Below are 13,344 nucleotides of genomic sequence, written 5' to 3'. Positions count from 1 at the left end.
GTAGTTACTTGATTACTTTCCATTACTTTTGGATTGCCTCAATACCAAATATGATGAAATAACTGAGCCTAATAACATGTTTTATGTTCATTGTAGGTTTATTTATTGTTTGTCCAGCTGTAGCATTTAAATGTACTTTGTTAAGTATGATTATGCTAGAAGTTGGCCTGTGTAGTCAGTGTTAGTGGTTGGTCTGTGTAGCTAACATTAGCCATTGGTCTGTGTAGCCAACTAGCTGTTGGTCTGTTTAGCAAATTTTGGTGGTTTGTCTGTATTGCTAATGTAAGAAGTTAGTCTGTGTAGTGAAGGTTAGTGATTGATTTGTGTAGCTAACATCAGTGTTTAGTCTGTGTAGCTAATGTTAGCTGTTGGTCTGTATAGCTAGCATTAGTGGTTTGTCTGTGTTGCTAATGTTAGAAGTTAGTCTGTGTAGTGAAGGTTAGCGGTAGGTCTCTGTAGCTAAAAACAGTGATTGGTCTGTTTAGCTAACATTAGCAGTTGGTCTGTATAGCTAACGTTAGCATATGGTCTGTTTAGCTCATGTTAGTGGTTGTTCTTTGTAGCTAACATTAGTGGTTGGTCAGTGTAGCTAATATTAGCGGGTGGTATGTGTAGCTAACATTAACTGTTGATCTTAACTGATATTTTTTTTAAATTAGATGTTGAGTTCTTCGGTGATGACAGTATTTTCACAGCTGATAGCAGAACTGTCTCTGGATTGTGATGTTGCTCCTCTTTTCTGATTGAAAGACAAAATACTGACAAAATTTTCACCCAGTAGAATTTTTTTTTTTTCAATAAAGGCCATGATAGTGAACTTGAAGAAGATTATTTTAGGATGTTTGCACACTGCACGTGGTAGTATGTCCGTCTGTAATAATGGCCATTTTTACTAAATCTATCTGTAATCTGATTATTTCTGTAACTGTAATGAAACATAGTTACCTATTTTTTGTATCCTAATTACACAATCCCGTTACATGTAATCTTTTACTCTCCAAGCCTGTTGGGGAGTTTTGAGAGATATCCAGTTTGATAAAAGCTGCACAAATCCCCTCAGATTATCTTCTACTTTCACACATCCATTCTCCTCTCAGTCAGGAGAATCACACATGGGTGCCTGACACCAGTTGAGCAAAAAGCACTCCTCCTCCTCCTCCTCCTCCTCCTCCTCCTCCTCCTCCTCTCTTCTCCTCCTTCTCCTCCTCCTCTTCATTCTCTCATATGCTGATTTATTTATGAACACTCTCGGGTCAGGGGATCATGTTCCATTTACTACATCTGGTTTAGATTTCCAGCGCAGCACCTATCCCGTTTCCCTCCAAAATGTGTCACTTGGATGTCAGTTTAAATGAAAAAAGCAGCTTTTTGTGCGTCTTTCTTGCACAGAGCTACAATTGCATTCGTGCCAATGACGCTGGTATTTCGTGGTGTTTTCTGAAGGCAAACACGCCTTCCCCTCCCTCCCTCTTTCTCTCTCCAGCTCTCCCCCCTCCCATCCCTCATTCACTGCAGCTACTGACGTCAAGACATGCTTGCGTCAATGCTCCCTGCTTTGACAGAGAGCTTTTTTTTTCATTGGGATCATAATGGGATTATTAGGCTTAGAGAAATACCCTGCCTTCGTGGCTTTTTAGATTTTTTTTTTTTTGATAGATGTCCCATTATCTATTCTTTCTTTAAATATTATTCCTTATATCAAGAAGAGTACATATAATTGGCTCTTACAGCACATCACAAGGACTGGATGACTGTATATCATTCCACAATGTGATGATGATGCTTTTTCCTGCACTTATTCTATTATACTTAACAGCAGTGGCCATTAAGATCCTACATTTATTTATTTTTAAGTGCTTATGGTCCTGAATTTGCACACAACTGAGGGAAGTAATCCCCTTTTTTGGTGTTATCACCACCTTGATTTTTTTTCACACTAATATGTATAAATACTCAGTGTACAAGGAACTTTCATATTGTGTTGATTTTTGAGGCCCCTGACAAAAGGAGTAGTATTTCCACCATTGCAACCATAAAATACAGTGTCAAAAATAAAATTATCTCCTGCTTATTTTTAACTGGCTTACGCTCTACTCACTGTAACTTTGGCTGAAGAAAGGCATTAAGAATAACTAGATAGAAATAGCCAAATTTCTTGCAGATGGTCCCATTTGCGTAAGTAAGTCATATTGAGGCAAATTGAGACTGTTATAACCAGTTGAACACTCCTTGTAGCTGCCTTAAATATCTCTGCGGGGGAATTACAATTGTAAAGGTCGGCCATTGCCTTAGGCCCCAAGTCTTATGCAAGGGCCCCATGAAACACTCATAAACTCATGCTAAAGACTTTTGTCTGCTTTTTCGCTAGATAAATATATTTTAGTCAGAATAAGCTGCTTGCTCTTTCGATCAACTGGAGAGGACAGGCCGGAAAAAAGAAGCAGGAGGATACTGAAAGACAGTATCCAGCCCAGCCACAACCTGTTCATCCTGCTGACACCTGGCAAGAGATACAGAAGTGTCCATTCTGATAACAGCAGACAACAGAGCAGCTTTTTTCCTGAAGCTGTGAAACTCCTTTCAGAACCTCAACCAACTTTCTCCTTTCCTGTTTCTCTTACTTAGATATGCCATGTGCAACGCTCGTCTATGTTGAAAAGAAAAATGTATTTTGACGATGCTTGAAAGATGTTGCTGGCGGACCTGGAAAAGCCACGTATAGTCACATGTTACGTTAGCTAATATTAAAAGCCCAACCATCTTCAAAATTGTGTTTTCTTTGAAAGTACATGAAACAGGAAAAGGACAAAGTTCACTAAGATTCCAACATGTATGAAGTTTGCTCAACTGTTAGTGGAGGACAGTGCAAAAAGGGGCGGGGCTTAGGAAGGATCAGTTCATCCACGGCAATCCACGCTCAATAAAAGTTTATTCTTAAGACTTATTATTTATTCAAGGACTGCAAAAGGGTCCACACCAAGAACAATAACAAGAATTCTAACTCTTAATATAAAAATGTGGTTTTAAAAATCATTCTAGCTTAAGTGGATGGAGTCAGGACTGCAACTCCACGGTTGTGGTGTGGACTCCACACTACTTTTAAGACAATATTTTTCTCGTTATGGTTATTATTCTTGCTTTGGACAGCCCATGAGAACAAGGGATGTGCAGGGCTTTATGCCTGTTTGCCCTTGGCACTAAAATAACCAGATCTGCCCCCAAATATCTCTGTACACAAACAAACTGTCACTGGACACACACAATAATATGCATTGATATGAACCATGAAGACAGAGAGCATTTGATGCACTGGGATGACAGTGAGACATCAGCGAAGCAGTCAGTTGTGTATTTGATTTAGCGGATTAGATGTCTCCTGTCAGTCTGTGGTTGCTGCTTGTACACGTGGGCGGATGTCATGATGTCCTTATACACTGACCTTGATCTTCGGGGCTGAATGGGCTCTTGTGCCTGTTGACTGGCCTCACTTTACTTCAGCCATAAAGCCTTTCTGTACACTTTCTCAGCTCAACTGCTCTGCTCTTTGTGTCACTCTGTGTCTTAATATTCACATTATGCAGGCTGTACTCTGCACAAATTAATGCTGAGTTTTCTTTTTTAAATAATCAGTAATTGTATATGCTGCTCTGCATGTTAATCAATGTCACAATAGGTCATTATTATTATTACTGATATCGAGAATGGTAAAATAAAATGTATAATGACCCGATAAGTTACCCGATCATGTTGTTTTTCCACCTCTGTGTGGTTTCTGCAAGGATGATTCACTGCTGAGGGTTCAGGTGAGTCTACACTTGCCAAAAAAAAGTCATCAATTTTTAACAGTCAGCCATGTTTTTTGTTTGGTTTTGGCATTTTGCACCCGGGGTGCTCTGATGTCGGAAGTTGGAAATATCAGCTGGGAAATTCCGACTTCCGACGTTGTCTCAAATGCAGCATAAATCCTCCACACTGGCTTCAAATTTTAGAAACAAACTGTTACCCCCACGACCCGATTTTGTATAAGTGGTTGAAGATGGATGGATGGATGGAGCAAAGGTTGCAATTTCACAACTAAGTCTCATGTTGCACAATTGGAAGTGAATAAAATCTTGCAAGAAACAACAAAAAGCATAAACCTTTCTTTCTAAAACTGACACAATGTTTTCACAACATTTCAAAGGACAATAGATCTTTTATGTTTTATGACCAGTTGGGACTAATCTCTATAAACAGATATCTGCATATGAAGGAGAGTCTGCAGGCACAGGACAGGATTTTGGTAGCGTTCTGGCTTTCATTTGTGTTTCGCTCATAGTCCGAGCACCATAAAACTAATCAGGTTTGAGCGGGCTTTGGTTATGCAGGTGGAGAGCAAAAGAAGCAGAACACACTGGCTGAAATGCAATTTCATAACCCACTGGCTATCATCTGACAACGATTTAGCTTTTTATTAGCCTTGTTAAAGTTTATCTGCACTCAGCTGCAGATTTCTGTAGACAAGAAACGAGAGCCTTTGAATATGTGTCAAACGTTTCAGTTCAATAACAGGTCAAACATGAAAAACACACTGTAGCATGCCCTAAGGTGATTTTCATGTCATGGCAGTACTGACAACACTTAATACATTTTCTCACCTAATTAACAAAATGCATGTTTGGGCTTGAACTATGACAGGATGGTGCTGAAAAGCTGAAAAGCATATGGAAAGGGTGATAGAACAGAGTGCAGTCTTAATCAATAGCAAATAGTTTGGCAAATTAAAACACTATTAAACTTACTTATCCTTATCCTGTAGTCCGTACATTTTATTAACTTCACATTAAATGAGTGAATGATTGAATTACAGGTATGAAAAAAAACGTTACAGTGGAAAACACTGACGGTGACCAGCTGCTCATATCAGACCTATTAAATTACTTGTTTAAGATGGGCCAGATATGAAGAAAGTGAAGTGCCATGAGGCTGGACGTTTACATTTCCAATGTCTGAACTGTAAAGGAATTTAAATGTGTAAAACAATGCACCTTTTTATGTGTTTTTTCCCTCCACTTTCTCAGGTTTCAAGTCAAGTACGATCGGTAATGTTTTAGACTACAGCCTGCAGGTCCTATAGTTATTGTGTAATATGTAGTTTCGGTGTAGCTATATATATATTTGTTACATGCAGTTGCTGTGTAACTATAAGTTTTATGCAGATTTATTGTTAATTGTTGGCTGTACTGACTTTATTCCTGTCACTACTGTAATAAATATACAAATGTGAATTTGATGGTAATCTGCATGAGAAATTAAAAAAGAAAATGCTTACAATAATCATCCACATATGGCGGTCAATTTAATCTGGACAGATGTGATAACTATCAGTAACATTATTTCAATATAGTGAAAATATTAAATAATGAAAATGTTTGGTTTGAATAAGTCATTCAGTGTGATTTGTCTTTACTGAAAAGCAGATTATAAATGCAGTGTCCTGTTAGCAAAAGTGATAAAAAGACAAAGAACAAAAACGTTTTACTGTGAAGATATTTAAATAACTTCAGAGCTCAGGTGGTTAAACTGAGTACGACATCAGTTGTGTCACTGATATTCTTGGATAAAACTGCTTTCATGTCAGGGAGGTGTGAATGGAAACAGGGTGAGAGGGCCGGAGCTGCGTGTCGATCTCTGGGGTTTCTCACCCTGACATCCAAACACTGTCTATACAGTCCCGACAGTAAACCCACCCCCACCCCCAGAACCCCGCCCCCCTCAGATGTACAGGGATGTGATTCCTCACCCATGTGTGTAAAAATGCTCCTTCTCTGATATTCTTCTCCCAAAATGAGGAGGAGCAGAAGGATAAGCTGAGTTAGATGACACTTTCACTGCATATTTTGAGGGTAACGTCATTTTAACACTAGAAAATTAGGACTAAATCGTATTTTGAAGAGTGTAGCTTCCCCTTTTGTGCCTGATAAAATCATGTTTTTGTAAAAATCTGACAGAGTTGACTGAAATATGGGATTCAGTGTTAAAGGGTCAACATTTTCATTAAAAAAATCAATTTTAAAACATAATAACACCACCAAATATGCACATGTGTTATCAATAGTTGTTGTTAGTTTTACATTTTAAAGGCTTTTGAAACATTTTTAAAGATCAAGTTCATAAATTTAATTAATTAAAGCAAACCGAAACATTTGATAAATTAGATATATTTTATGTATAAATCTTTAAAGAATACATTTTCACCAAAGAATTGGAATTAGAGTGTTGGTGTTAATATTGTTTATATAGTTTTTTTATAGGACATGATTTGTTCCATTTCTCAAGAATGGGAATACCGTCTATATTGAAATGAAAAAGTAAAAACACTGAACAGTGTGTTGCTTTTGGGAAAAATCAACTTAACTTTAGTTTAAAGTTCAGGAGCTTCATGGCTAGAGGAGTCATTTGATCACAAACATCATAAAGACAAAACCAAGAAACAAGCATAAGAAGGAGGTTATTTATATTTTTTTTAACCTGTTTTAGAGAAACTTAAGAGGTGGGACCTTAATATTTTGAGGGATGCTTTGGACTTAACACCCAGAAATGACTGAAATCTTATCAAGATCAGCCGAGATTGCAATTAGACCACTGACCCAATTTTATCTCCCAAGGAGCGGATGAACACTCAAATCAAACTGTCCGTTATGTTGCAGGGGACCTGCATTAATCTAAAGCTGGAGGTCTGTGGACCTGACTTTGTGAACCACTCGTGTAGATAATAATTTAAAAAAAGCCCACTGGAGGACCGTCCACAGCGAGACACTGTGTATATAAGGATGAAATAAATGGGCCAGAGAGCTGCTTGTGTCCCATTTATCACTGAATTAAATCATGTGTGTTGCTTCTGTGTTGTGGAGTCACAGTGGAGCTGCTTCAAGGACGCTCGTAACAAAAGTGGATGACTCTGGACACTTTTTCTTAGTTTTTCTACAAAAATATGTGTGTAAAGATCCTCAAAACATGTGAAAAGACCATCCACTCTGTTTCCACCTTTCAGAAAATGTGCTTCAGACAGTTTTGCTTCCCTTTATGATGTCACAAAGGGCTTAGCACCACCAACAGCGAGGTGACCGTCCTGCTGACTGAATAGCCAGTGAATCATGATAGGCGGTGCCTGCTAGGTGTTATAACAGCCGACCAATCAGAACAGACTGGGTCAGAGCCAAAAGGGTGAACAGGGGTGCTGCAGCAGTGCTCACAAAGAGAAAAATAATGTGTTTTTTGAACATTAAAGCATGTAAACCTGTTCTAACGACACCCAGATAGAAGTGTAAACCTTACAATGAGTGTAGTATGTCTCTTAACAACAACTGATATACAGGTTTTTTAAAACCTGCTTTACAAGCGTTGTGTTGTCCAGCATTTGGGATCCTCTAGTGGTCATTTTTGTCTTTATGTCATCAGTTTAAGTCAGCAGGTAGCCTTCATTGCTGTCAGATCAGACAGTGATGTCCCATTGTTTGGCTGGATGTGGGGTCAAAGGTTGTGTCTTAGCCTTTTATAATAAAATCCTGTCGGCTGACTTGATATTACTGTATTAATGTTAAAAAATACTGCACAATCATTTTAACTTCTGATTTCTCCAAGGGAAAAAAGCATATTATTGTATTGTATATTATATATATTATTGTTCTTACCTGCTGCCAACCTGCAATTAGTTCATTTTCACCCGTGAATTTACATAAATATTATTTTTTACCTGAAGGTTTCTGCAGGTCATCTTCAGGTACCCGACCTCGTGCAAGACTCACCATGAGATCCAATTTGCATTTAAAATAATCTGGAACATAATAAGTCAAACAGCGTCCTCGTGGTACAAAAAGCCTCCTTCATTTATTTACATTCTCATTTACACTATAAACAATGTTTAAAATCATTTAACATTTTTGCAACTGTACATTTTGTTTGCTTACTGCTGTGAATATAATGGAGTTATGCTTAATATAAGCAGGTTAAAATGGATTTTGGTTCACCAATATTAAAATATATGTTTTCCTGCTATGCTGAACAAAAACATTTAATGACTTTAAAGGAAAAATCAACCAAAATGATAAATAAACATGTTAATTTAGTTGTTTGTTTAAGTTAAAAAAAATAAATAAATCAGAATTTATTGAAACGAAAGCAAAAGATTAAAGGGTTAGTTTAAGATTTCAGTCTCTGTTGCTTCTTATTAGCACCATTTATAAAATAAAACATTCTGGGATTGTGAAGATTTAATTTATGGTTGATTCTTCCTTTAAGTCACAGCAGATTAAAGGGACAGGTCACCCAAAATTCAAAGATAACATTTTTTCCTCTGGTCTAGAGTGCCATTTATTTTTCTAGATTGACTTGGTGTGTCCACAGACCTTGTTGGGAGCATTTTCAAAAGAGACTCCTCCATCAGAGGGACGGAGGTGTCACAGGAGTCCAGGCTGAAGACAGTCGCCCGTGTGGAGAGGTGTCATACTGAGCTGTGTCGTGTAGGTCTGTGGCTGTGCTGCTGTCATACATGGGAGAGCCAGAGGAGGGCGCCGTGACTGAATGAGACAGACTGGGGTAGTGGCTGCCGGACCCTCGGAGGAACTGGGAGCTCAGGCCGTTGTTTATCCCCCCATTCTGGGACACGGGAGTCAGGGGTGAGTTACTCACAGACCACAGGCTGGTGTACTGACTGCACAGAGACGTGGAGAGGGAGGTTTTAGAAGTGATACTCATGCAAAAGTTCTTTTTTTAAGTGTGTTGAGTTTGTGAGGTGTATTGATGACTTATTGATGAGCAAATGTTTGACTGAAACAATTGATAGAGAATCAAAATACTTGCAGGGCTCAACAAAAATGATTGCTCACTTGAACAGAGCAAGTAAAATGACATGTAATTTTTTTTAATGCAAAAATGGCAGAAAATGTTTTTTCAGCCTCTCAAATACGGAGAATTCCTGCTTTTCTTGAATTATTATCATATTAAACTGAATATTTTGGGGTTTTGGACTGACAAAACAAGACATTTGAAGACATCACCTTGGACTTTGAGAACTTTAGTGTTTGTTATTTGTTAACCACTAATAAATAAAACAATTTGAACAGGGGGAACTAAAAATCGACTTTGGGCGAGTCAATTTTTGATCCAATTGCCCGGCATGTTAAGTGAAATAAAATCATCAATATTGAACCTTAACTTGGCAACTAATTTTCTTTCAGTTGACTAATTGTTGCGGCTCAAGAGCTGATGCAGTAGAAATAAATAATGAGGAAGAACACAAACCTGGAGTTGGTACCAGAGGTTGAATTGTGGGCCACGGGCATCATGCTGGAGTGTGTTGGCATCTGTAGACTGGACCAGTTCTCGTGGCTCGAGAGCATCGACAGACAGGCTGACGAGTTATCGGAGTAACTGACTACAACACAAACAGAAGCACCGGAGTTACACAGGAGAAATCAAATCATTTAACATTTAAATCTGTTGTTTTATAAGTGTGATTCAGGGCTTCCTCGCTCTCTGATATGACAGTTAAAGGTGTGAATATTCTCTCCATACATTCCTCGTCTGAAGCCCGACCATTTACAGCTCTGTGGCTCCACTCACACAAAAGCCAGAGGAATGCAAAACATCCTGCACTCAGCAACATTTGTTTGAGTTTCTTGTTAATAGCCGGGCAGGAAGTGGTCTAACTCATGGATAGATGAAGGTGTAAAGGTGGAGGAGGAGGAGGAGGAGGAGGACACTCACTGGGTGAGCTGGTCCGATGGGCATACGGGCTGGTGTAGGGGGCTGAGCGGTGGTTCCTCAGGGTGGAGTAGCGCTCACAGCCGTGGGACGGCGACAGGGAGATGGGACTCCCAAACTGGCTGTGAGGGCTGGCAGGAGGGCAGAGAGAACTGGTGCCTGGAATAAACCAACCACCTACTGGCTCCACAGAGGAGAAGAGACATGATGAAACCAAATAATCAACAGAAAGCTTTTAGTAAAGAGTGACATCAGACGAATAAGTGAACAACGTAATATAACACTTACATTGAGAATAAGTCGACTGCTGGTTTTCACTGGTGTCTTCTTTCATGTCTTTGTTATCACTTCTGAAAAAATTAAACAGTTGATAAAATACCGCAGTTGCACATGCAAAAATAGGCACAACAGTCAAAATAGTGACTTGGAGCCACAGACAATATGTTATATAGGTTGAAATCCTGTTTAATATACAGTCAATGGTTGAAGTGACTAGTTTCCGCCTGCCCCCTTCTCCCCAGAGTTGAGGAAGGTCAGGCAGGCTGCATGGACACTGCAGGAGTGCAAGACATTGTAAAACATTGTAAAATGACTGAATAGCAAACAATGATGAGTTCTACACTGTAAGTTGATCAGCTGTTTTTTTTATTGCCATTTGTCTGTCAATGTAATGCTAAGCCTGTCATCCTAAAAAATACACACTCTGGACTTATGTATGATGAGTTATGTAGCTGCCTGTCTCACTGCCTGCCTGATGCCATTAACATTTTGCTCAACTGAACTGTTATGAACTCCTTCAACAAGATTATTAATAAGTTCTTACAACTTAAAAACAGACACTTAATCATTCAGTGAATATTTGGCATTAATTTGAACTTTAATTAACATGTTATTCCAGCCCAGAATACAAATTTCAAAGCAGAACACTATGACTGTAGCGCTGTTGTCCGAGTAGCAAACATGCTGCATATCAACTGAGAAAATAAATAAATCTAATAATTCAATGTAAGTAAAAAGGAAATAAAAAAGGCAAAAGGGGTACAGTCTCATAAAATAATTATGAAATTTAAGAAATTAGATTATCAGGTTATGAGTTCAAAAATGTAAGAAATGAACCCCATATTGTATGAAAAAAATGGCTTTTTTGTTTGATTGCATATGTCAGTCTTTCAATTGCTATGCAAGAAGAGAACTCCTTAATCCAAAGGTTTACAGATGGATGATAAACACTTTTCAAATTCCTTGCAGTGAGACATCTCGCTTCTGTCAGACAAAGATTAATTACCTTAGTTTCATGAGTTCTCAGGACAAATGCTCCGGAATAATACTAAGAATACAGATCTCTGGGCATAAAGAAATTTCTTTGGGGGATGATTTTGGAAATATGGAAAAGTACAAAGGACAAATGCCAATCTATTCCAGAGGACACAGGCCTACATGAGGGGGGTTGCCTGTATATTTTCTATCCTTGGCTGAGAAAAAAATATGAACTTCTTTAAATGTTCTTGTGAAAACAATATGTATTCTTACCTCTCCTTTGCATCTAGGAAGGCCTTGGCAAAGGGGTTGTACTTTATTTTAAGAGCAGTTATCTAAAATCCAACCACAAATAACAACAAAATAATTAGTATTGTGATTTGCAAACAATAAAAATCATACCAGAAAAAGTAGAGTTGTGCGTAATTTCTGTGCGTAATTTACGCACACATTTTACGCGCGTAAAAGACACATTATTGTTCAGTTATCTTTACTAATATTAATCATATTTTCATTTTTTAAATATTACCCACCTCTTCGTTCTGGTATGCTGTTACTGCAATGAACTGTGTCTCCGGGAAAGAGTGGCTGGTGATCATCCTCCTCGGGCCTCCGACCCGCACGATATGGATGCGTGGCTCATATTTGTGTAAAGAATTTAACATTATCTGAAAAGCAACATTGTCATTTTATACACCTGAGTTAAAATTCTGACATATTTTTACTTTGAAATCAAAGCACGTAATTAGGAGAAGAACACTGAAGAAAAACTAAAGATCCTCTCTCATCTCCGTACCTGACCTCCTCCGTTGAGTTTATTGGTGAGTTTTACTTTACTGAAGGAGACGGGAGCTTTCATCCAGTGCGCCCCGAAGTTTGGAGAGTCCGGATGGATGTACACACAGCTGGGAGTCTGAGGCTCAGGTTTGCCACCAGGGACCCACTCCCCGTTCACATATTTCCACCTGTGGTTGTCCGCAGATACGAAGTCCAGGAGAAAAGAGTACATGGCGTTTGGATCCAACCCAGACACGTTCACTTTCAGCACGGGAAACATGCGCCTTGATAAAAAAAAAAAAAAAAAAAGAAGAATAGTGAAAATATTTACGTTAATATTTAAAAGTTATGCATTTTCATTTTTCTATCTATCTATCTATCTATCTATCTATCTATCTATCTATCTATCTATCTATGCTCACCTGCCATTCTTTATATAATTTCTTTTAATTATGATTTTTCATTATTTTTTAAAAAGTCAGTTATGAGATAAGGTGGACACTGTAAGATAAAAGTCACAATTGTGCGATAAAAAGTCAAAAATATAGGATTAAAAAGTCTAAATTATGAGATAAAACGTTATAATACAGCTGTAAACTCACCTGCCATTCTTTGTAACTATCATTTCATTTGTAAGATCCTTAAATTTTTGCCACAGCTCGTTCTCGTCCAGGGACACTTTAAGTTCCCTCTCCGTGGGGTCGCCCTTCTCGCTGCCGGCCTGCAGCTCGCTCTCCACCGCGCTGAGGAGGTGGTCCACCCGGTACTGACTGCCGGCCTTCCCGGGACACTCTCCGGCGCCTGAGGCCATCCTGTCCAGCAGCTCCAGGGCTGAATATTTGTAATCACGGGTCTTATTGAAAAAAAAAAACAAAGCTTAAGAAAATCTGTCCTCTTCTCGTGTCTCCTCAAAGACAAGCAGTCACCCCAGGACGTCATGGATAGTCTCCCAGATATATAGGCCGCAGAGAGGCTCCATGTCGGGATGGGTGTGCGGAGCAGAGGTGGTTGGCTCATCTCCTCTTTGATCTTTGCGGGCTTGACACCGATTGGCTGAGAGCGGCCCGATCATTGAGGTCCACAGGATGACAGCGTTTCGAATAAAGCAGTTTAACCTACTTTATTACATCAACCTGTAAATACTGACACTTAGATCAAAGCCACACCTGCAGAAACCAAACCACCGTAGACTGACTGACCACGGTGGGTCTTCAGTCCCAGGAGGACCACTTTTCTACTCATTTCTGTTTTACTCTGCTTTTTATGAAGAATATTGTAAGCTTAAGTCAATTTAGGACATTTTCAAGAAACTTGGAATCTTGAATGACAAAAAATATATTTGTAAAACTTACACTCAAGGGTATGGACGCTGTTTGTGCTGTTTTTCTGAAATTATGAGAGGATTTTTCACGCAGAGTTTTTATCTTTTTTCTTGTTACATGAAAAATTATCTCAGAAATTCAGAGAAACTGAGCCAATTGTTTTTACATATATTATCTCAAAAAATTTAGAAAAACAGAGCAACTGATTAAAAAAAATCTCATGTTTAAACAAAGCACTAGCTAG

At 38.7% G+C, this 13,344-nt stretch overlaps 1 protein-coding gene across 2 annotated transcripts; it reads right to left on the bottom strand.

Annotated features, from left to right (window-relative positions):
* Nucleotides 1–8,259: 8,259 nt before the first annotated feature.
* On the bottom strand, nt 8,260–12,946 carry tbxtb (T-box transcription factor Tb). Of its 2 annotated transcripts, none has more exons than XM_084735678.1 (8): nt 12,381–12,946; nt 11,798–12,062; nt 11,535–11,669; nt 11,275–11,336; nt 10,033–10,091; nt 9,748–9,924; nt 9,283–9,415; nt 8,260–8,692 (listed from the first exon to the last, which is right to left on the bottom strand). In XM_084735678.1, the coding sequence occupies exons 1-8, from the start codon at nt 12,587–12,589 to the stop codon at nt 8,422–8,424; spliced, it is 1,311 nt and encodes a 436-aa protein (XP_084591804.1). In that variant the 5' UTR covers nt 12,590–12,946; the 3' UTR covers nt 8,260–8,421. The 2 variants fall into 2 exon arrangements, with proteins under 2 accessions (XP_084591804.1, XP_084591803.1); XM_084735677.1 differs by having other exon boundaries at nt 10,033–10,094; nt 12,381–12,940.
* Nucleotides 12,947–13,344: the final 398 nt, after the last annotated feature.

This window comes from Lutjanus erythropterus, chromosome 14, assembly GCF_056507025.1.
Source record: "Lutjanus erythropterus isolate fLutEry1 chromosome 14, fLutEry1.hap2, whole genome shotgun sequence".
In the NCBI taxonomy this organism is placed as follows: domain Eukaryota; kingdom Metazoa; phylum Chordata; class Actinopteri; order Lutjaniformes; family Lutjanidae; genus Lutjanus; species Lutjanus erythropterus.
Note: the sequence above shows the minus strand (reverse complement) of the source record. Positions and strands in the feature narration are given on the sequence as shown.